A 24,208-nucleotide genomic window follows, 5' to 3' on the forward strand; every position below is an offset into this window, starting at 1 on the left:
AATAAAAACTTCATGCAATTAACACCATAAGTGGTCAATGAAAAGTTAAATTAACCACTTGCCGCCCGCCCTATAGGCAATTGACGGTGGCAAAGTGGTTGCATAATCCTGATCGGACGTCATATGACGTGATCAGGATTATGAGCCGCTGCGCACCCCCGGGGGCGTGCATCGCGGCGATCGTTGTTGCAGGGTGTCAATCTGACACCCGGCAACTACGATCTCGGTAAAGAGTCTCCGACGGAGACTCTTTACCACGTGATCAGTCGTGTCCAATCACGGCTGATCACAATGTAAATAGGAAGAGCCGATGATCGGCTTTTCCTCACTCGCGTCTGTCAGACGCGAGTAGAGGAGAGCCGATCGGCTGCTCCTCTGACAGGGGGGGACTGTGTTGATCAATTATCAGCACAGCCCCCCCGAGGATGCCCACCTGGACCACCAGGGACGCCACCAGACCACCAGGGATGCCCAGCAAAAGGTAATCCTCCCTAGACCACCAGGGATGCCAGTCAGTGCCACAATGGATGCCAATCATAATAGATGCCAATCAGTGCCCACAATGGCATCACTGATTGGCATGCATTATTGTTTGGCACTGATTGGCATCCATTAGTACAGTATAACATAATACAATGCCGCCTATCAGTGCCCACCTGTGCCGCCTATCAGTGCCCATCCATGCCCATCTGTGCTGCCTATCCATGCCCATCTGTGCCGCCTATCCATGCCCATCTGTGCCGCCCACCCATGCCAATCCGTACCAGCTATCAGTGCCAATTTGTGCCACCTATCAGTGCCCATCCGTGTCGCCCATCAGTGCCGCCTATCAGTGCCACCTATCAGTGCCACATATCAGTGTCCATCAATGCCACCTCATCAGTGCCACTTCATTGGTGCCACATCATTGGTGCCCATCAGTGCCGCCTTATCAGTGCCCATCAGTGTAACCCCATCAGTGCCCATCAGTGAAGGAGAAAACATACTTATTTACAAAGTTTTGAAACTGAAACAAAAAAAAACATATTTTTTTTCAAAATTTTCTGTATTTTTTTATTTGTAGCGCAAAAAATAAAAACCGTAGAGGTGATCAAATACCACCAAAAGAAAGCTCTATTTGTGGGAAAAAAAATGATAAAAATTTCGTTTGGGTATAGTGTAGCATGACTGCGCAATTGTCATTCAAAGTGCGACAGCGCTGAAAGCTCAAAATTGGTCTGGGCAGGAAGGTGTTTAAGTGCCCGGTTTTGAAGTGGTTAAGTGAGCGTGAATATCAAATGATGTATAATTTGAATTAAATGGAAATAAATGAATCATATAATAAATAAATCATACAAGAGTAATCACCTATGTCAAAAATGACGTAAAGATCTCATCTAATCAAACCTAACAAAAATCTGCAGATGCAGAAAAGTGAATAACACAAACTTAATATATGTGCCCTCATGTAGTCACACTTCTAACTTCATAATACACAAAAACACAAACACAAATAGATACAATATAAAGTGGAATAAACAGGAGAGATTAGTCCGTTAAAGTCCCAACGTTTGATATTAATCAGCAAGTGGTGTTAATTCATTTAGAGTGGAAAATGGGAAACTGACACCCACATCACTTCGTGAGGAAAGCAATCCAAGAGAAGCACCTCCACCGTGTTCCCGTGAGCACGTCCGTCTAGTGACGAAACGCTTAGGGAGGTACAGCGTGCTGACGTCACCGCGTTTACGCCAGACCCGGAAGTAGTCGAGAGCCGGCTGGCTCGTTTTTGAAAAACGTTTATATTCTCTTCGTTTATGTGAGTGTATCGGTTTTAACTTTTGTCATTTAAAATAAATAAGGTTTTTTTTACACTATGCGAGCTCTCTCTGCTTTGTTTATATGAATTGTGGCACTTTCGCTTCACCGCCTGGTATCTACATTGAGGACAGTCCGGTGTGGTTCCTGTGATGGTTCAGCCAGATATTTGACTTATGTGCCCTTTTGATCTCAGGTAATACTGAGATCTCAAGTTCTGGTAAGCGCCCCCCCCCCCCCCCCCCCCTTTTCTCCTTATCGGTGGAGGTGCTTCTCTTGGATTGCTTTCCTCACAAAGTGATGTGGGTGTCAGTTTCCCATTTTCCACTCTAAATGAATTAACACCACTTGCTGATTAATATCAACTGTTGGAACTTTAACGGACTAATCTCTCCTGTTTATTCCACTTTATATTGTATCTATTTGTGTTTGCGTTTTTGTGTATTATGAAGTTAGAAGTGTGACTGCATGAGGGCATATATATTAAGTTTGTGTTATTCACTTTTCTGCATCTGCAGATTTTTGTTAGGTTTTATTAGATGAGATCTTTATGTCATTTTTGACATAGGTGATTACTCTTGTATGATTTATTTATTATATGATTAATTTATTTCCATTTAATTCAAATTATACATCATTTGATATTCACGCTCACTTAATTTAACTTTTCATTGACCACTTATGGTGTTAATTGCATGAAGTTTTTATTTAGAACACTTTTTTGTTTTTTAGCGCAGCTCTTCTTTTTTTATTGTTTATAGTATCGGAGTATTTTTGTTTTATTAGGTACACCTGTTCAGTTGCTTGGTAACGCAAATTGATAATCAGCCATTTACATGGCAGCAACTCAATGCATTTAGGCATCTAGACATGGTGAAGATGACTTGCTGAAGTTTAAACGGAGCATCAGAATGGGGGAGAAAGGGGGTTTAAGTCACTTTAAATGTGACAGGGTTGTTGGTGCCAGACAGGCTGGTCTGAGTATTTCAAAAACTGCTGATCTACTGGGATTTTCATGCACAACCATCTACAAAAAATGGTCAGAAGAAGAGAAAATATCCAGTGAGTGAAAGTTGTGTGGATGAAAATGCCTTGTTGATGTCAAAGTAAAAGAACAATTGATGAGAGGGGAATACCCCCTACCCTAGAACACTTAGGACTTTTAAGGATGTGAGGTAGTCACTGAGGTGAGCACAAAAATAACATTGATTGTAAAAGAATATTTTTACTGTACAAAAATGAATAATATCATAAAGATATGTGTATATATGCATAATAACATATGGCAAAAAATTTGCCAATGCTACTTATCTTCATTAAAAACGTTGATGAATTCCAACGTGTTTCCGACTTCTTCAGGGAAGTTCACTATGCATCTAAATTTTTCATTAAATTCAGAGAAAGAACATCATTATAATCACAACACTTTGCAAAATAATCCCTCATTTTACAGTACCAAAAAAAAAACAATAATACAAAAGAAAAATTTAAAAAAAAATTTGGTAGGCGTGTTTCAACACCTTCTTGCTGTAGCCATAGGCCAACAGACAATTATATAGGGCCTTAGCCTCTGTCTCAAAGTCCTCTTCCCTGGAGCAATTCCTCCGTAGCCTAAAAAACGTTTGTGCTTTGTGGTTGAAGATTATGTACATTTACATTGTAGCACAACTATGATTAGGCTATTAATTGTGGGAATGAAGATATATATCTTTATTATGTAATGTATCTGTCTTCCAGGTTGGGAGGATCAACTGAGCATGGATTGACCTAGTCACTTATTGGCAGACATTCGGGCTCCCCTGATAGATGGGGGGTGCCAATTCTGGGCTCCCCTGTCATATACCCTGTTGGAAGCTTCATCTTTGACAAGGAGGGGGCGCTGCGCAGGTTCCGCTGCAGCCCATGCGCCTCTTCGGGTCCCTGGGCCGTGGGGTATACCGCGCATGCGCCTGAGAAGGGGCGCATGCACCCACGTGTGACGAAAGTGGACCATACATGGGCCAGTCATTTCCGGTGGGATTGCACATTTATAGTGTGGTGGTGGATCCACCAGCTGGACTATGTTCCGGTGGTGGATTGGAGACTTTGACAGTGCTATATTGGCATGAGTTTTGTTTTTTTAAAGTTATTTTTATTGTAATTTCAAGGTAAATACAAAACAATACAGAGCCTATTGGGCATACCCAGGCTTGGTCACTACAACTACAAAACATAAAAAATATATATATATATATATATATATATATATATATATATATATATAAAGGTATATAAAAAAACAATTCTACATATACTCTACAAAGCTTACTTTAGTTACTTATGAAATAAAGTGTACATTACAGTTACATATTTGCATTCCCCCCCCTCCCCATAACTATTGACTGAGCAACCCAGGGATGTTATGAGATCAAAGATGTCACTTGGGCCATTCTCAGTACTTAGTAGAACGTTACTAATCATCCATCGAGTCTGCATTAGTGGACAGGGAATCCGTCCAGATATCCTATATTTTGTGGAATTTTTTGGCACAATCGCATGAGAGGTAGGTAGCCTTGTACAGTGGCAGTGTTCACTAACTTCTTCCAAAAATTGAATGAGGGTGTGCAGTATTACTGACTTACGGGCATAGTAAAGTAATAATCCTAGCAGGGTTCTGATTGCCCTGCGTGGGGCCAGTGGTTCAACAAGTCCCAGCAGACATACCTCTACAGACAATGGCACAGGAACAGTGGTGACAGTCAAAATAAAATCGATTACCTCGACCCAAAAAATTTCAGTCTGAGGACAGTTCCAGAAAATGTGAATGACATCCGCTGAGGATGAGTTTCATCTCCAGCAAGAGGCAGGAATAGATGGATAGATTTTGTGTAGGCACATGGGCGTGTAATATACCTAATTTATCTCTAGCTGATACTAGCTGTATGGTGAGCCCGTTTGCACATATTTTGAGCTATCTAAGGTAGAATATCCCTCTTGTTTCAAGGAGTATGGAGAATAGGGTGCTCTAGATAACAAGGAGACTTTAACAAACAGTACATGGCTGGCTCTTGAGATGTGATTAATACACCAGAGCAGCACTTCAGAAGAGGGAAGCACACTCTATAGGAAAAACAAAGCAGAGAAGAAGGTGCTTCTAAGTGCAGTAATAAACCACTTTAATGACAAGGAAGTGAAAAACAGGTATATCAATGAATCCATAATGTCCAGCGGGATGCCTCCTGGGAGTAAGACAGCTGAAGGTGGAAGTTCCAGCCGACCAGCGGTGGTAAATATTGTCTCTCTGATCTAAGATGGAGGGTTGTGCGGTCAGGACCAGCATGGAATCCAGGCAACCAGAAGTGAGTGGGTGGTACATGTTTCGGAGCATGCCCAGTCACTCCTTCTTCAAGCCAAAGTTCTTGGCTTGAAGAAGGAGCGACTGGGCATTATCCGAAACAGCAAATCAGGTCAGCTGGGCCCTTTATATGAATATATTGCAGACATAGGTTGATTTCATTTCTGAGATGGGTTTCTTAATACTTTAGAATTTTAGTGAGGTGAGCCATGCTCACCTTAGTCTGCCTATGGTGTGTGATCCAGTGCCTGCCAAACATGGTCCTGGGTTCTGGCACAATGGACCAGATGGTCAAGTGTTAGTTCAGCTCACCCGTACACTGGAAGATACATACAGTCATAATTTGATGAAGCTGGTGAGCATGTATTTTCAATATTTTACATTTTTTTCAAAATTTTCCTTGTATTATTGTTTTTGTTTTTGGTATTGTAAGATGATGGATTCTTTTGCAAAATGTTGTGAATATAGTGATGTTTTTTCTCAGAATTTAATGAAAAATTTAGATCGGGGGTCATCAGCCTGTAGATCATGATATACCAGTAGATCGCGGTCTTGTCTTGCTGAACCGCCATTCCAGAGCATCAAACAGAGTGCAATGCAGGGGGACTACTTTTAAAGTTGAAGCTATAGTAGGGAGCGAGAGTCACATAAGCTGATGCCTACTCTGTAGCGCTGGCTCCTGTCCCATCCTAAATGCAGGAGTTTTGGTGTGCTTTCAGAAAGTGCACCACACCCACAGGATATAATAAAAATCTATGGCAAAGTGCAGCCAACCCAGCAGCGTTATAGGGGGCTCAGAACAGTAAGGGTTAATTTACATTTTCAGTTTGGGGGGTGGTGTTTTTACCATCCCCGCCCCAATCACACTCCCTTTAGCTGCAGTGGATAGAGGTGTACACATGTCACAACCGCAGCAGGAGTTATACGCCCTGTCATGATTAGTGTGTGCCGTAGCACACTAGTGTGCCACGTGAGATTTGCAGGTGTGCCGTGGGTGTTTTGAAACATTTTAAAAAATGCTAGCATTTTGAAACCTTGAACATATTGAACAATTAAATGGTAAATCAATATCACAAAAGGTAAAAAAGTAACATATACAAAAATGCAATCTCTGTCAGTCTGGCATTCTTTAGTTCCTTTTGTAACGCAAGACTTTTGCGAGATCTCGATCGCTCTAATTATATTATAATAATAGAGACCATTCCATTCCAACTTTGATGCTTATAAATAAAGTTTTATCATTGTTTAGCGATGGAGAAATACTTTAATCAAGTCTGGAACTCAGAAAGAGAAACTGTTAAATGAAAAGCAAGGAAGCAAGCGAAAGTACAAAGCAGATTACATAGAGTAATAGAGCTTAAATACAATTTTCTCTCGAAAGCAGGAACGTCCTTCACATTAAATTTAAAATTAAATATATATGTAAAAATAAATAAGTTCTTCACCACAAAAATTGTTAAATCTTTTCAGGTACAATATTTTTAGATATTTTTAGTGCGTCGCAAACAGAAACACTGGTGTAGCACCTGCCATGCATGACCCATTCAATTGAATGAGGCTGCTCTGCAAATGCCCTGCAACTTTGTGCAGTACAGGAAATAAGGAGTTAAAGATGGCAGCGTTGTGTTGCTTTCTCACCATCTGCTTTGACCCCTCGGATCCCACATAAGCATGCAGTTGTGGGTGCTTGCAGAGTGGCCCCATTTACTTGAATGGGTCGTGATTGGCAGGCGGTTGCACCCACCAAAGTACCAGGGGGTTTAATTCCTGCTGTAGCATGATTGCCACGCACTGCACGTGATTTCAACATAGTAGTACGGTAATTTGAGGTTTAAATCAGGTGTGAGGAGGTGACACTGTGCCCAGTGATCTTTGACTTCTCCCATGTTATTCAGGTAGATCTCCACTTCTTTAACCACTTGCCGACCGCCGCACGACGATATACGTCGGCAGAATGGCACGGGCAGGCATATGGGCGTATATATAAGTCCCTGCCTGCCCGCGGGTGGGGGGCCCGATCGGGCCCCCCCCCCGGTGCCTGCGGCGGTCGGCATTCGTTCGAGAGCGATCCGGGATGAGGGGGCGGCCATTCATTCATGGCCACCCCCTCGCGATCGCTCTCGACGAATGGAAATCCTTCGTGACATCACTTCCTCTCCTGTAATGTAAACACAGGAGAGGAAGTGATGTATTCTCTCCTCCGTGTCGGTATTTTTCGTTCCGGCACCGAGGAGAGAGGTTCGGTGAGTTGCACCAACACACCACACATACAGTAGAACATGCCAGGCACACTCACACCCCCCCTTTACCCCCCGATCACCCCCCCAATTACCCCTGCCCCCCCAGTCACAGTGACACCAATTGCTTTTTTTTTTTTTTGCATTGGTGTCATTTGTGACTGTAATAACTGTTAGGGCAGTTAGGGTTAGCCCCCTTTAGTTCTAATGTGCCCCCCTAACCCCCCCAATAAAGGTTTAACCCCGTGATCACCCCCCGTCGCCAGTGTCACTAAGGCTGGGTTCACATTGCAGCGGTTTATGAGAACGGATGTGATTCGCACCGCACTGCAGTGCAAATCACATCTGATCTCTGTGCGATTCGAGTTCAGCCATACAGATAGTATGGCTGAATTCCCGCCGCACCCGCCGCAAATTCGCACGGGACCCTTTTTTTGGTCCGCAGCAGAATCGGATCGCATGGGTGTTCACACCATGCGATCCGAGTTTGCAGATCGCACTGCGATATGCAAACTGATCTGGGGGTGTCATTAACATTTCACTGACACTCCCAGCAGTTCGCATAGGGCAGTGTGAACTGCCGCCGGGAGGCATGCGATGCGGGAACCCGCCGCGGATTCGTGGCGTTCCCGCATCGCTCCAGTGTGAACCCAGCCTAATGAGCGATAGTTTTTCTGATCGCTGTATTAGTGTCACAGGTGACGCTAGTTAGGCAGGTAGGTATTTAGGTTCGCCGCAACTTTTTATAGCGCCAGGGACCCCCATATACTACCGCATAAAGCCCCCTGATTGCCCCCTAGTTACCCCTTTTACCAGTGATCACCATATAACTGTTACAGGTGACGCTGGTTGGTTAGTTATTTTTTTATAGTTTCAGGGCACCCGCCATTTATTACCTAATAAAGGTTTAACCCCCTGATCACCCGGCGGGTGTCATTTGTGACTGTAATAACTGTTAGGGCAGTTAGGGTTAGCCCCCTTTAGTTCTAAGGTACCCCCCTAACCCCCCCAATAAAGGTTTAACCCCGTGATCACCCCCCGTCGCCAGTGTCACTAAGGCTGGGTTCACATTGCAGCGGTTTGAGAACGGATGTGATTCGCACTGCAGTGCAAATCACATCCGATCTATGTGCGATTCGAGTTCAGCCATACAGATAGTATGGCTGAATTCGTGTCGCACCCGCCGCACCCGCCGCAAACTCGCACGGGACCCTTTTTTTGGTCCGCAGCAGAATCGGATCGCATGGGTGTTCACACCATGCGATCCGAGTTTGCAGATCGCACTGCGATATGCGAACTGATCTGGGGGTGTCATTAACATTTCACTGACACTCCCAGCAGTTCGCATAGGGCAGTGTGAACTGCCGCCGGGAGGCATGCGATGCGGGAACCCGCCGCGGATTCGTGGCGTTCCTGCATCGCTCCAGTGTGAACCCAGCCTAATAAGCGATCATTTTTCTGATCGCTGTATTAGTGTCACAGGTGACGCTAGTTAGGCAGGTAGGTATTTAGGTTCGCCGCAGCTTTTTATAGCGCCAGGGACCCCCATATACTACCGCATAAAGCCCCCTGATTGCCCCCTAGTTAACCCTTTCACCAGTGATCACCATATAACGGTTACAGGTGACGCTGGTTGGTTAGTTATTTTTTTTTATTTTTTTTTTTTTATCAATAACGTTTTATTGAAAGATATTCGACATACAGTTGAAGTGCTTTCGATCAACAATATAAAACTTTCAATCGGGAAAAACATGTAACATCTAATTTTTCAAGTACTGTGTCACTATCTATCCACAGACCATGTGCCAGTATACACTTCGCAAGATTGTCCAGCGCAGGATATATATACAACCTATGCAATCACAGTCAAACGTATCATCCTGCCGGCATAATAAGCGGTCGCATGGGTCCCAAGAGGATACCCATGGACAGAGCTAGATGAAAGAAGAAAGTAGGAGAAAGAGGGAGAGAGAGAAAAAAAAAGGGAAAAGAAAAAAGAGGGGGGGAGAGAGGGAGGGGGGGAGATGGAAGGTTAGTTATTTTTTTATAGTTTCAGGGCACCCGCCATTTATTACCTAGTCTCACTAGTGTACCCCTAAATTTAGGGGTGTCTACTTTCCAAAATGGGGTCATTTGGGGGGGGTTTGTGCCATCTTGGCATTTTATGGCCTTCAAAACTGTAACGCCCTTAGAAAGCCTGAAGGCGGTGCTTGGTTTTCGGGGCCCCGTACGCGGCTAGGCTCCCAAAAAGTCCCACATATGTGGTGTCCCCGTACTCAGGAGAAGCAGCAGAATTTATTTTGGGGTGTCATTTCACATATGCCCATGGCATGCGTGAGCAATATTTCATTTAGTGACAACTTTGTGAAAAAAATAAATAAAAAAAAAGTTTGTAATTTTCCCGCAACTTGTGGCAAAATATAAAATATTCCATGGACTCAACATGCCTCTCAGCAAATAGCTTGGGGTGTCTACTTTCTAAAATGGGGTCATTTGTGGGGGTTTTGTGCCATCTTGGCATTTTATGGCCTTCAAAACTGTAATAGGTAGTGAGGAGTGAAGTCAAATATTTACGCCCTTAGAAAACCTGAAGGCGGTTCTTGGCTTTCGGGGCCCCGTACGCGGCTAGGCTCCCAAACAATCCCACACATGTGGTATCCCCGTACTCAGGAGAAGCAGCAGAATTTATTTTGGGGTGTCATTTCACATATGTCCATGGCATGTGTGAGCAATATATCATTTAGTGACAACTTTGTGAAATAAAAATAAAAAAAAATTAAAGTTTGTAATTTTCCCGCAACTTGTGGCAAAATATAAAATATTCCATGGACTCAACATGCCTCTCAGCAAATAGCTTGGGGTGTCTACTTTCTAAAATGGGGTCATTTGTGGGGGTTTTGTGCCATCTTGGCATTTTATGGCCTTCAAAACTGTAATAGGTAGTGAGGAGTGAAGTCAAATATTTACGCCCTTAGAAAACCTGAAGGCGGTTCTTGGCTTTCGGGGCCCCGTACGCGGCTAGGCTCCCAAAAAATCCCACACGTGTGGTATCCCCGTACTCAGGAGAAGCAGCAGAATTTATTTTGGGGTGTCATTTCACATATGCCCATAGCATGTGTGAGCAATATATCATTTAGTGACAACTTTGTGTAAAAAAAAAAAAATATATTTTTTTGTCATTATTCAATCTCTTGAGGCAAAAAAATAAAATATTCGATGGGCTCAACATGCCACTTATCAATTTCCTTAGGGGGTCTACTTTCCAAAATGGGGTCATTTGGGGGGGTTTTGTACTGCCCTGCCATTTTAGCACCTCAAGAAATGAGATGAAATGAGGCAGTCGTAAACTAAAAGCTGCGTAAATTCCAGAAAACGTACCTTAGTTTGTAGATGTGACAACTTTTGCGCAAACCAATAAATATACAGTTATTGACTTTTTTTTTACCAAAGACATGTGGCTGAATACATTTTGGCCTAAATGTATGACTAAAATTGAATTTATTGGATTTTTCTAATAACAAAAAGTAGAAAATATCATTTTTTTTCAAAATTTGCGGTCTTTTTCCATTTATAGCGCAAAAAATAAAAATCGCAGAGGCAATCAAATACCATCAAAAGAAAGCTCTATTTGTGGGAAGAAAAGGACGCAAATTTTGTTTGGGTACAACATTGCATGACCGCGCAATTACCAGTTAAAGCAGCGCAGTGCCAAATTGTAAAAAGACCTCTGGTCATTTACCAGCAAAATGGTCCGGTCTGAAAGTGGTTAAGGTTACCTACCCCTGATTTAGATGCATAGTGAACTTCACTGAAGAAGCGGAGGCCCATATCTCTCACTGGATTACTCTGCTCACCTCAGTGACTACCTCACATCCTTAAAAGTCCTAAGTGTTTTAGGGTAGCGGGTATTCCCCTCCCATCCATTTTTCTTTTACTATATATCCAGGATGTGGATGTAAGGTGTGTCCCTAGAACTGGTTTATCACAATTTAGTTGTTGATGTCAAAGGTCAGAGGAGAATAGGCAGAATGGTTTCAGATGATAGAAAGGCAACAGTAACTCAAATAATGACTCGTTACAACCAAGGTATCCAGAATACCATCTCTGAATGCAAAGCAGATGAGCTACAGCACCAGAAGACTACACCGGTTGTCACTCCTGTCAGCTAAGAACAGGAAACTGAGGCTACAATTGGCACAGGCTCACCAAAATTGGACAATAGAAGATTGGAAAAACATTTCCTGGTCTGATGAGTCTCGATTTCAGATGGTGGAATTAGACCTTTGCGTGAACAACAACATAAAAGCATAGATCGATCCTGCCTTGTATCAACGGTCCAGGCTGGTGGTGTAATGGTGTGGGCGATATTTTCTTGGCACACTTTGGGCCCCTTAGTACCAATTGAGCATTGTTTAAAAGCAACCGCCTACCTAAATATTGTTGCTAACCATGTCCATCCCTTTATGACTACAGTGTACCCATCTTCTGATGGCTCCTTCCAGCAGGATAATGCACCATGCCACACAGCTCAAATCATCTCAAATTGGTTTCTTGAACATGACAATGAGTTCACTGTACTCCAATGGCCTCCACAGTTACCAGATCTCAATCCAATAGAGCAACTTTGGCATGCGATTGAACAAGAGATTCACATCATGGATGTGCAGCCGACAAATCTGCAGCAATTGCATGATGCTATCATGTCAATATGGACCAAAATCTTTGAGGGATGTTTCCAACACCTTGTTTAATCTATGCCATGAAGAATTAAGGCAGTTCTGAAGCCAAAAGGGCATCAAACCTGGTACCAGCAAGGTGTACCTAATAAAGTGGCTGGTAAGTGTATATTGTCATATAGATTAGTGTAAACACCAGTTTGTACAGGACTGCAGAGACTAATTAACATTACTTTAAATCTCTACTAATCCTATCTTGCCTTTAATTTCCCCCCCATTTAACCTACTTATTTAATCACAAAAAAGGGAATAAAATGTCTTACTTGTTATATAGAACTATATCAGGGCGCCAGATATCACCAGAAAGGATCCGAACTTTTTCTATCCCTCCATATTTTGCAGGGTCCCACTTGAGATTAACATCTACCCATTGCTGAAGAAGAAGAAAATATTTTTAGGTCTCTACATGGAAGGACTTATGTCCTTTGGGACATATGTCAATTGGCAACTGCAAAATTCTTTTCTGAACATTTCACTTGCATTTCAGTTTTAGATGTTTCTGAGATCACCTTCTGGCTTGCATTTGACTTTCTTCTATGTTCTGCCTCAATTTTCTTTAGTGTTTTCATTGATATGGGGCAAACAGGAGCCAGATCCCAATGCACATCTTGTTATGCCTGTGACGCATGAACTGAAACTTTGTAAGGGTTTGTGTACGCAGGCTTTTCTTTACATCAGAACAACTTTTTTTACTCTTTCAAGTCAATGGGATTGCTACAGCAGATTGAAGCAAGTTAATGCAGCTTTGAATGATGCCAAATACAGATCAGGAGGAATTCATCTCCAGATCATCTGAATCTGTCAACAAATCATAAAGATCTCAAAAGCATTTCAAACAGATGTCAAATGCAAGCTGAAGGTACCTGAAAAAAAGTTTAATTTGCCAATCTCCAACTATAACTAAAATATCAGTTTTGGCACTGATGGGTTGGCTCACTGAGGGCTCATTTACATTTGTGATCGAACAGATAATCACAAGTTACAAACCTGCTTAAGTCGGACATTAGATGTCACAATTTGATTGACTTCATCCTTGAAAAAAGAAGAAATGAGAAGAAAAGACATGTAGGTTTAATGAAAAGGATGTAATGCCACTGTCACTGCCATGACCACTAATGTGGAGGTTAACCACTAGTCTACATTTATAAATTCTTGACATGACACAATATACTGCAATAGTATATTTTTCAAAAAATCCATACTTTTTATCCTTGAAAAAAGTAACTGAGCACCAAAAAAAATAAAAATGTGCATGTAGTTTTACAGAACGAACAACTCTTAGCCCTTGTAAACACGGTCGGAGAATCCGTCGGAATGTGTCCTATCGGACCATTTTGTCGGATAATCCGACTGTGTGTGGTATGCATCGGACTGTTTCCGTCGGACCAAATTTTCCAACTTGCTGAAAATATTTTCCAACAAACTGGTCCGATAGGACATACTCCGATCATGTGTAGAGAATTCCGATCGGACAAAGTGCCACGCATGCTCAGATAAAATTCCTACACCAAAGCTATTGGCTACTAGCCTGAACGTAGTCCAGTCGTAACGAAATAATGTCATCACGTTCTGAACGATTGCATTTTCCGACAACTTCGTCTGACCGTGTGTATGCAACAGTTTCGGACAAGATCCGTCGGACAAAATCCGACGGACAGAATCCGTCGGATTTGGTTGTCGAAATCTCCGACCGTGTGTACAAGGGCTTAGGGGGTTATTGACAAAAAGGCAAATCCACTTTGCACTGCAAGTGCATTTGAAAGTGCACTAAAAGTGCACTTGGAATTGCAGTCACTTTAAATCTAAGGGGTAGATCTGACATGAGTGGAAGCTCTGCTGATTTTATCATCCAATCATGTACAAGCTAAAATGCTGTTTTTTTTTTTCCTTGCATGTCCCCTTCGGATCTACAGCGACTTTACTTCCAAGTGCACTTGCAGTGCAAAGTGGATTTGCCTTTAGTAAATAACCCCCTTAGTGTCTGTATATGTCATTATGTTTTTTCATAATTTAGCAGCAGAAACTTAAGTAGGTGGACCCATGGACCCATGAAGTCAGTGGGGCACAACCTATCCCTGTATTAAACAGTTGTATTCTCACAATGCATTCTATACAGCAGAATTGCTCTCCCCTTCATGTAATTTTTCTATTAATTTCTGAGCCTGTAGTCAACGTATAAAGACCAAATGTTCAACATTTTTGATAAAAAAAATGTCTGTCTAAGCAGAGCATCTAAAAATTGCTGAATGATACATGATGTTTCTATCAGTTCTACTTCACCATAATCTTTCAATACAATTTTGATTCCATATTCAAATTTTTATAATGATCATACCACATCAATAAGCTGGATAAGCTGCAGACCAACTGTTACAACAACTGCTTCCTTAAACTTCATGACTGGACGAACAACTTTGTTATAGTTGTCAAACAAGTCTTTAATGAGACGAGATTCATGATCAGAGCTGAGGACTGTTCCAGCTGGAAATAAATTAAGAAAAAAAAACAAGTTGGAAACAATTGGAAACGCTAACACGTTGTATATGTATGAGTTGCCAGGGCCAAAAAGCAGAGGCACCACATCCTATTAACAATACTAAAATCCTATATTCTCACCATGAGTGGACTTTTGAGGTGCTCCAGAGAAAACCCACAATGCAATATATAAAATTGGAAGGGGGGGGGGGGGGTACACATCCCTTTGTCATTTTCCTTCATACCAAAGCTAAAATTAAACATATAAAGGTCTACTGTATGTATATATAAAAGAGAAACTGTATAGTCAACTTCTTTCTTCTTTTCTATAATCAGATGTTCTCCATCTCTAAAACAGTCATTTCATAATGGGGTAACAAATCCCCTCTACGTGTTTGACAGGAGTTAGGGTCCGTTCACACAGGGGCAACACGACTTTCAACACGACTTTTGGAGGCAACTTGGACGCAACTTGGACATGACCTGAACACGACTTGGGGCGACTTACAACACGACTTTAAGTCGCCCCAGGCCAGGCGACTTTTGCCGCGGCCAATCAGAGAATGAGCTCTCAAGAGGGAACTCCACGCCAAATGATGAAAAAAAATTGCCGTGGGTTCCCCCTCTGAGAGCATACCAGGCCCTTAGGTCTGGTATGAATATTAAGGGGAACCCCCTACGCCGAAAAAACGGCGTGGGGGTCCCCCCCAGATTCATACCAGACCCTTATCCGAGCACGCTACCCGGCCGGCCAGGAAAGGGGGTGGGGACGAGCGTGCGCCCCCCCTTCTGAGCCGTACCAGGCCGCGTGCCCTCAACATGGGGTGTGCCTTGGGGAAGGGGGGGCCGCGCGGCCCCCCCACCCCAAAGCACCTTGTCCCCATGTTGATGAGGACAAGGGCCTCTTCCTGACAACTCTGGCCGTTGGCTGTCGGGGTCTGCGGGCAAGGGGCTTATCGGAATCCGGGAGCCCCCTTTAATAAGGGGGCCCCCGGATACCGGCCCCCCACCCTATGTGAATGAGTATGGGGTACAATGTACCCCTATCCATTCACCTGTGAAAAAAAGTACAAAAAAAAACACAACACAGAAGATAAAATAGTTTATTGCACAGCTCCGGCTTTCTTCCTCGCCGCCGCCCTCTTCTTCCAACTTCGGGGGTCTTGTCCCCCTCTTTGGTTCTTCTGCCGGGCCACCGTGCCTTCTTATAGCTCTTTTACAGGCGGTGGCCCGGTCTTCTGTCGCCGCCGCCGCCGCCTTCCGTTCTTCTTCTTCTTCTCCTTCTTCATCTGGAGATGTTGACTCGACGTTCTCTCCGGCCGCAATGCCAGGGACGCGCTGCGCGGCGACTTATATAGGGACAAGGGGCGGGGTCATCGGTTGATGTCACATGGGTTGGTGTCACATGGTGACCCCGCCCCCCTTACGATGTCACAGTCCCGGAGGATGCTGGGACTGTCGCCATGTGACATCAACCCATGTGACATCAACCGATGACCCCGCCCCTTGTCCCTATATAAGTCGCCGCGCAGCGCGTCCCTGGCATTGCGGCCGGAGAGAGCGTCGAGTCAACATCTCCAGGAGAAGAAGGAGAAGAAGAAGAAGAACGGAAGGTGGCGGCGGCGGCGACAGAAGACCGGGCCACCGCCTGTAAAAGAGCCCGCCAGAAGAACCGAAGAGGGGGACAAGACCCCCGAAGTCGGAAGAAGAAGGCGGCGGCGAGGAAGAAAGCCGGGCTCCTCCGCTAGTAAAAGAGCTACACGAAGATAGCGGAGGAGTCCGGCGAGAAGACCCCCGAAGACGGAAGACCCCCGGAGCTGTGCAATAAACTATTTTATCTTCTGTGTTGTGTTTTTTTTGTACTTTTTTTCACAGGTGAATGGGTAGGGGTACATTGTACCCCATACTCATTCACATAGGGTGGGGGGCCGGTATCCGGGGGCCCCCTTATTAAAGGGGGCTCCCGGATTCCGATAAGCCCCTCGCCCGCAGACCCCGCCAACCAACAGCCAGGGTTGTCGGGAAGAGGCCCTTGTCCTCATCAACATGGGGACAAGGTGCTTTGGGGTGGGGGCCTGGTACGGCTCAGGAGGGGGGGGGCGCACGCTCGTCCCCACCCCCTTTCCTGGCCGGCCGGGTAGCGTGCTCGGATAAGGGTCTGGTATGAATCTGGGGGGACCCCCACGCTGTTTTTTCGGCATAGGGAGTTCCCCTTGGAATCCATACCAGACCTAAGGGCCTGGTATGCTCTCGGAGGGGGAACCCACGCCAATTTTTTTTCATAAATTTGGTGTGGAGTGCCCTCTTGAGAGCTGATAATTCTGTCAGAGTCGCCTCCGTATAAACGGAGATCCGACTTGGAGGCGACCTCCATTGAAATCAATGGGTACCGGTCGCCTACAAGTCGGATTCAAGTAGTACAGGAACCTTTTCTGAAGTCGGAGCGACTTCAGTAGTGTGCATTAAGACGTCTCTCATTCACTTACATTGCTTTTTAAATGTTGTTCGACCTGAGGCGACTAGGGGCGACCTGAAGTCGGATCGGAGTTGCCCCTGTGTGAACGGACCCTTAGGCCAGTCACTGTGCAGTATAACCTAATATTATAAAGAACAAACAAACAACAAAACAGTTAAAAAAAATATACAAGTCAAATGGTATACTGCAAAAATATAAATGTAGGACACTAAAAACATACAACTAAAAAAGGTTGCACTTGGAATAACACTGCCCCACCAGGCAGGGATCTGGGACACCAAGTCATCCAGAAGGCAGGTATCCCCCATGTGTGGACGCAGGGAACATGCAAGAGCCCTGAGACAAACAAATCAGGAAAAAATCTGCATTAATACATTTTCAGTAATTGAATCTAAATGAGTCAACCTTCCAACAGAGCAGAGGTATGAATATATATGCAGTTATACTACCAACTACTAGGGATCCAGAAAAAAACATAAGCCATCTGTAGCGGTGCCCTGTGGGATCGCTGCATGTTTCAGCATCCACACTTTTCACCCTGCTGGTCAGACATCCATTATGGCACACTTTCCCAGACAATGAACAGTCTCTTGCTTGTTTTTGTTGTTTTTATTAGGGGATTAAGATTTGAATGGGGACAAGGGACATGGGATGCCCAGATAATGAATACCTCTCAATGAAATCAATGTTTGAGTCTATATTTGACACTCTATTCCTCTGCGCATCTCCTCCAGCACACTACTTGAGATCACTTGCTTCACTTCACTGTCCAAATCTAAGTTCCTGTCACCATTAGCACATGGCTAGGCCTCACTCTGAATAAGTCCTAACGTTTACCTAATAGCCCATTACAGGCAGGGGTCTGCAGTTCCCTTTGAGGTAGCAACCATTTTAGTAGAGAAGAAAAAATGTGCTGACACTTGGTGGACTACTAATCCCAGCACGTCCAAAGCATATCCTGCCAGCCCTCGTGGCTGCAACGACTTGACTCCAAAACAGCACCACAGTCTCTCCTTCTGGATCCACATCCTGGTATGTCTCTCCCACAGCTTCACACTGTGCTTCTCACTCACCCAGGCATGGATCCCTCCTGAATGACTTGCCTGGCAGTGCTCCCAACTGTCCTTTTTCCGGCTCCTGTTCCAGGATACCTCTTAGACTCCCTCCCAGCTCTCGAGCTCCAGGCCTGAGTTCACTCCCCCCCCCCCCCCCCAGAAAGAGGGTTCTCTCAGACCACGATAGTCTAACACTCCATCGTTCAGTTCTTCCACCCGACAACTCCTCCCCAACAGGCTGACCATGGGTATATATAGGAGGCCTGCCCCCTGCCAATCCTAGTTGGGGATTGGTCAGGGCTCCGACATACACCCCATGTCACTCCAGCTCTCTGACCTGCCTCTTTTCCAGAACCTTCTGAAAACCAAAGGAGGCGCCCAAGAGCTGAAACACATGTCAGTCACCTGCTGCTACACTAAACCACTCCTCTGCCCCCAGATCAAAAAAACAGGCCTAGCTCAAGGCATAGGCCTGCCTAAATTTACCTGTCCTGACAGTACAAAACAAACCCACTACTCTAGCACCTATCTACCTAAGGTAGAGAGTGCTACACATCCAATAGCAGTCACATCTTTCAGAGGGCAACCTATGGGGCACGTGGAGTAAATACAAAAGCTTCATTCAGTATACATAAATCCAAGGGGAAGGGAGGAAACAAACGGGAGTATGCCCTACAATTCTAAGCAAAAAAGAAAAATGGCAATGGTTTAAAAATTAAAAGAAAAAGGGAAAGAAAAAGAAAGATCTTTAAGTGCTAAATAGGGATATACAGTAAGTTATTTGGATTTTCTTCCAATCTGTTGTGGGCATATGTTCATTTTTATGCTGTCTTTTGATTTATGTATATATAACAATTTGAACAGTGATGTTTCATTGTAGATGTAGAACCCTCCTAGGTAGGTGCTAGAAGGGAGTTTACTTTTGGGGTCTTTCTGCTTACTAGGAAAGCCACCGGGTAAATTTAGATACTCTCTCCCCTACCAGGGAGCAGGGATCCATTCATAGGGTCTGCTCATGGTGCTCAGGTGCTGCTCATGTTCTCTGAGTGTTTCACACTGGTCCAATAGGATGGGGCATATTGGACAATGGGAGGAAACCTAACAAACGAGAGCACAGGCATAGTTACAGCCATGGCCATTGGCAGCAGAAAGTGCCTCGGTGCATGCTAGGTGACTGTATATATGCCAAGGGCACATGTGCTCAGGGTCTCTTACTGCAGAGAGGGGCCTCAGAGGGAGGGGGCGGCTGCCTCTCCTCTGAACAAGCTGCCATGTGGCCTCAGGTGGTTGATCTGAGGGCCTGAATTTGAGTAAAGCTGCAACCCAGATTTCCTGCAGAGCTGACTGGAAGGGAGACACACCAGGAAGGATCTGTTTCTGCCTTCTGTGAGTACGGATCTATGTTATGTGGCCTGTCCTGTGAGGGCCACCTCTTCAGCTAGTAGAGTCAGTGGTCGGGTGTCAGTCAAAGGGGACGCTAGTGAGTGTCCTGAAGATAAAACTGTTTCATCAAGTCTGATGCCAGAGCAAGCAAAGGACTTATTTCTCCCATACAAGTGCAGTATGGTATAGCAGAGAGTCTGCTACCACCTTCAACCTGGTAAGGCCAAGTAAGAGTTGTCCTCATGTAATTAGTTCCAGTTGGAGTATCCCACTATTCCCTTCTCCCATCCAAGTTCCAACAATAAATACAAAAAACAAAACAAATCCCTGGGTCGATTATTGGATAACGAGCGTATCCAATGACAGAATGGGTGGTTGTGTGAAAACCCCTAGTAACTGGCTGCAAGATAATAAGGGGGAGACCCAGGGATCTGCCTTCTGGTTGTCTTGTTGTCCCAGATCCCAGCCTGGTGGTGCTGGATGTTACCTTATGGGGTTATTCCCAGTGCAAAATAATGTTATTGTATGATTTTAGTCTCCTACAGTAATATTTTTGCAGTAAACCATTTGACATGTATTTTTTTTTCAAGTATTTTGTTCTTTATAATATTAGGTTATACTGCATAGCGACTTGCCTCTCTACTCCTACTACTACTATATCCTCCCGATGAGGAGGGTATTAACTGCCGCCAAATGCGTAAAGAATTTTTTTTTAAATGAAGAATGATGTTGGACAATGATGATGGATAAATAGAGGTCAAGGGGGTTTATTACTCCATTCTGAAATATTTGTATTAGCAGTAGAGAAGGAGAGCATCTGACTATAGAAAGGAAGATGACTATGCAGTTTCTCTTTTATATGTGCATAGACCTTTATATGTTTGACTTTTGTATGAATAAAAATTACAAATAGGTGTGTATCCTCCCCCTAATTTTATATTTTGCATTGTGGTTTTCTCTGGGGCACCTCAAAAGTCAACTTTTGGTGAGGATATGAGGTTTTGAATTTGAAACGCTGTAGAATTGAATCATTGGTATCGGGGATGTGAGTCGGGCATTGGGCTCATTTATACATGCATCACCCCCTGAAGCGCAACGTGTGGAGGATGACTTTTCAGAGCCAATGATTGTAACCCCTAAAAACCACAGTGCTGCAACCACATGCATCACACTTGGTTGTGGGGCAGTTGTGGCACAGCCCTGTTCCTCCCACAATATGCATCAGGGGAATCATTTTTGCAGCCCTGTGTGCACTCTCACCCGCTGCTTAAAGGAGAGCGGTTGGGGGGGACAGTAAAAATGCATCACAACCATGTGTTTTTACCACCCTCCTCAATTGCAAAGATAAACAGGGCCGAAGGCAGGTTTATTTCACCAGTCCAGCGTGAGCAAGAACTGTTAACCATCAAAAACTGCCAATTACAGGTAATCATGTTAATTACATTAAGGCTGGATTCACACCTATGCATTTTTAGTGCTTTTTGCATTTTGCAGATTTGCACTACAGTCCATTTAACAGTCCAACAGTCCATTTAACATGGTTTCCTATGGAACAGGCTCTGCAGTGCAAATCTGCAAAAGGCAAAAAGCACAAAAAATCCATAGGTATGAATCCAGCCTTAAACTGTAACTTTATTTATATTTAACAGGTCTGTAAAATGATCCCATAGGTGGGTTTGATGAGAAAAATTTTGGCCCTGTCCACTTTTCTCCACTAATGCCGCGTACACACGACCAGACTTAGGTCCGACAGACTTTCGACGGAGTTCTGATGGAGTTCTGACAGAGTTCTGACGGACTTTCCGAATGAACAGACTTGGCCACACACAATCACACCAAAGTCCGACGGATTCGAATGTGATGACGTACGACCGGACTAGAATAAGGAAGTTCATAGCCAGTAGCCAATAGCTGCCCTCGCATCGGTTTTTGTCCGTCGGACTAGCACACACACGAGCGGATTTCTCGGTAGGAACTGGGTCCGGCGGAGTTCTTTCGGAAAAATTTGAAACATGTTCCATTTCTAAAGTCTGTCAGACTTTTGCGAATCAAAAGTCCGCTGCAGCCCACACACGATCGAATAGTCTGCCGGAATCATTCCGTCAAACTTTTGATGTTGAAAAGTCCGGTCGTGTGTACGCGGCATAAGGGTTTGAAACATTTGTTTTTTTAAATTATTTAGGATTCATATCCTAATTACAGGTAAGAGGTCCTGAGCGGGTCCATGGAGGAGGAGCTGGAGGACAGTCCTGTAACATGGAATGTCAAGTAGTGATTTTAAGAACTTTTCTTTTTTTTTACATGGGGGTTAACCCTAAAAAAAAAAAAAAAGATTTAAATGGAATTGAGCGTTCATTTTCTTGATATATCCTTGGCACTAGAGTCTGAATGGCATAATTTTGCAAGAATGTGATCCATGCACTGTTATCAGTATTTGAAAGATACGTTTGATGTTAATGTGTAAATAATGCCATGCTGCAAGAGTCTGTGTGTACTGTATGTTAGGGAAAGGCACCAGAACCCCCACCCTCTCCCCCACCTTTCTCCTTGGAGCCCTGAGATGGCATTCATGTTCATTTTGGATAAAGTGAGAGATTTTAAACTTTCATCACGCTTCTATAGCTGTCTGGTTGGAGAGATATTCCACTAAAAGGTTCACCGAGGACCCATGTGTCTCTTTCAGATAAGCTGGAACTATACCTACTACAAGATTCTCCATTATCTATAAAACATTAAAAACATTCTACTCACAAATATTTTGAATGCTACAAAGAATGCATAACCACTATGTGGAAAATGTGGAAAAGGATAGACCCACTATAGGGAACAGTGGTAGGCCAGAATAACTGACAACAAATGGCACAACTTACTGCAGAACGCAAAAAAAAGTAAAAGTATTTTAAATCTGGTTGTCCTGGTTACTTTAGGACCCATTAACATGTGTGGTTAAGGGGAGGTAAAACCATGCACTTTTACTGCTTCTCAAATGCTACCCTAGTTAGCTGCAGAGACAGTGGCTGAGGGTGCACACATACCATGGGTGACATATTGTATATATGAGGCAATGCTTCATAATCATGACAAAAATTATACTCTCTGTCGCTTTTGGCTGGCTTAAAGTCTGCTTACCATGACCCATTCAATGCACGTGGTTGTGGTGCAGTAGTCCACAATTTACGGGGTTAAAGCAGGCAGCGATGCAATGTCTCCTCATCGCCTGTCAAATGCTTTTAGAACACAGATTGCTCTTCAGAGAGCACGGTACATGTGAACGAGCCCTTATAAGGACTCCTTATCTAGGGATCACAATACCAGCTAGAATCCTGGGTTTCAGGGGGTCCATGAGGATCAAAAAATAAATAAAAAATTACATTAACTATACATCTCTCCCCTTTGTCCCACTCAATGGTTTTACATCAGTGGATCTGATTGACGGTAGCAGGAGCCAATCAGTCTAGTGAGGAGGGAGAGAGAGCAGAGCTGCTGCTCTGGGGCACAGAGATGGGCAAGATGGGCACAGAGATGGACAAGATGGGCACAAAGGTGGATCAAGATCATTCTAAAGTAAATATTTGGGGGTGCTGTGGGGCTGAGGGGGGAAGCTGACAATTGAAGGTTTTTTACCTAAATGCAGATAATCGCATACTAGCACATTATGTGAAACTTAGCTGCCAACGAACCCCCCATCATCCCCGCTCTAGGCCACATCCATCTTCACCCGTCTTCCTTCTGGGTCCAGGGGCTCTGGTGCTGTGATTGGCCGGAGCCGCACGCCGATCACAGCACAGGCTTCTGAAAAAACAGCCAGGGCGACCGTTCCTTCAGAGCCCATTTGCTGATTACATCATCGCCGCAGTATACAGTAAATATCTCCTAAACGGTGCAAGTTTAGGAGATATTTACAGTACCTATAGGTAAGCCTTATTATAGGCTTACCTATTGGTACAAACATTAGAGGGAAGTTTACTTCCTCTTTAAACAAGAAGTATGGGCTTGTAAAAAAAAACCATTTATACTCACCTAGATGGATGTAGCATCGATCCGATGCTGCATCTGTCCCCTGCCACTGATCGTTCAGTGCTCAGCTTTCTGTGAGCTGAGAGTCAGTGACTGTAAGTCCCTGGCTCTCTGCTCTGCCCCTCCAGTGCTCACTGGAGTGCTGGGCTGTGGAGGCTGAGCCAGCTGCCCGTCCAGGCATCTGGATGGATCCTGACTGTCGGGATCTTTCCTTGAGCCTAGATCGGCTAAGTGATGTCAGCCAACAGCGGACTTTAATTGTAATATGTTGCTATAATCCTAGTGCTGTTATACTATGTTGATTGTAATAGTGTGTTCCATCCTGTCTTTGTTTAAATAAAGAATAAAAAAAAAAAAAGTTATCAAGACAGGAAGTAAAGGGGAAATCTTCCTCAGTGAGGAGACAGACAGCAATAAAATGCCGGCAGAGGTTTTAATTCCTCCCAGTTCTATCCAACTACTAAGGAAGTATTTGTTGGAGTTACTGTTTAATTTAAATTAAAACCTCTAGACATCTCCAGTATACTAGAACACATTGCAAAACACAGATTAGATGTTTCCCAATTACCATTCATGAAATGAAGGATAACTATGCGATTCTCAGGTTTCTGGACTGCAGCTAAAAATACTCATTACTTCCTTTCACCTGCAACTGCCAGTCAAGCTTATCCTTTCTGCCTTACACAAGTCTAAAATAA

General features: G+C 44.0%; 1 protein-coding gene across 2 annotated transcripts in view; it reads right to left on the reverse strand.

The window, feature by feature from the left end:
• LOC143924026 (acetylcholine receptor subunit alpha-1-A) overlaps positions 1-24,208 on the reverse strand; it is a 52,937-nt gene that overhangs the window by 22,083 nt on the left and 6,646 nt on the right. Inside the window, exons 1-4 of one of the 2 annotated variants that reach the window (XM_077448050.1) lie at positions 17,893-18,072; positions 14,440-14,585; positions 13,092-13,136; positions 12,368-12,477 (exon numbers count right to left, since the gene is read on the reverse strand). In XM_077448050.1, coding sequence (XP_077304176.1) covers positions 12,368-12,477; positions 13,092-13,136; positions 14,440-14,502 — 218 coding nt within the window. In that variant the 5' untranslated portion in view covers positions 14,503-14,585; positions 17,893-18,072. Of the gene's footprint in view, positions 1-12,367; positions 12,478-13,091; positions 13,137-14,439; positions 14,586-17,892; positions 18,073-24,208 lie in introns of those variants that run through there. The other variant, XM_077448049.1, reaches the window with a different exon arrangement.

This window comes from Lithobates pipiens, unplaced genomic scaffold (assembly GCF_037356315.1).
Source record: "Lithobates pipiens isolate NorthernLeopardFrog02 unplaced genomic scaffold, aLitPip1_a1.2 Scaffold_22, whole genome shotgun sequence".
Lineage (NCBI taxonomy): Eukaryota > Metazoa > Chordata > Amphibia > Anura > Ranidae > Lithobates > Lithobates pipiens.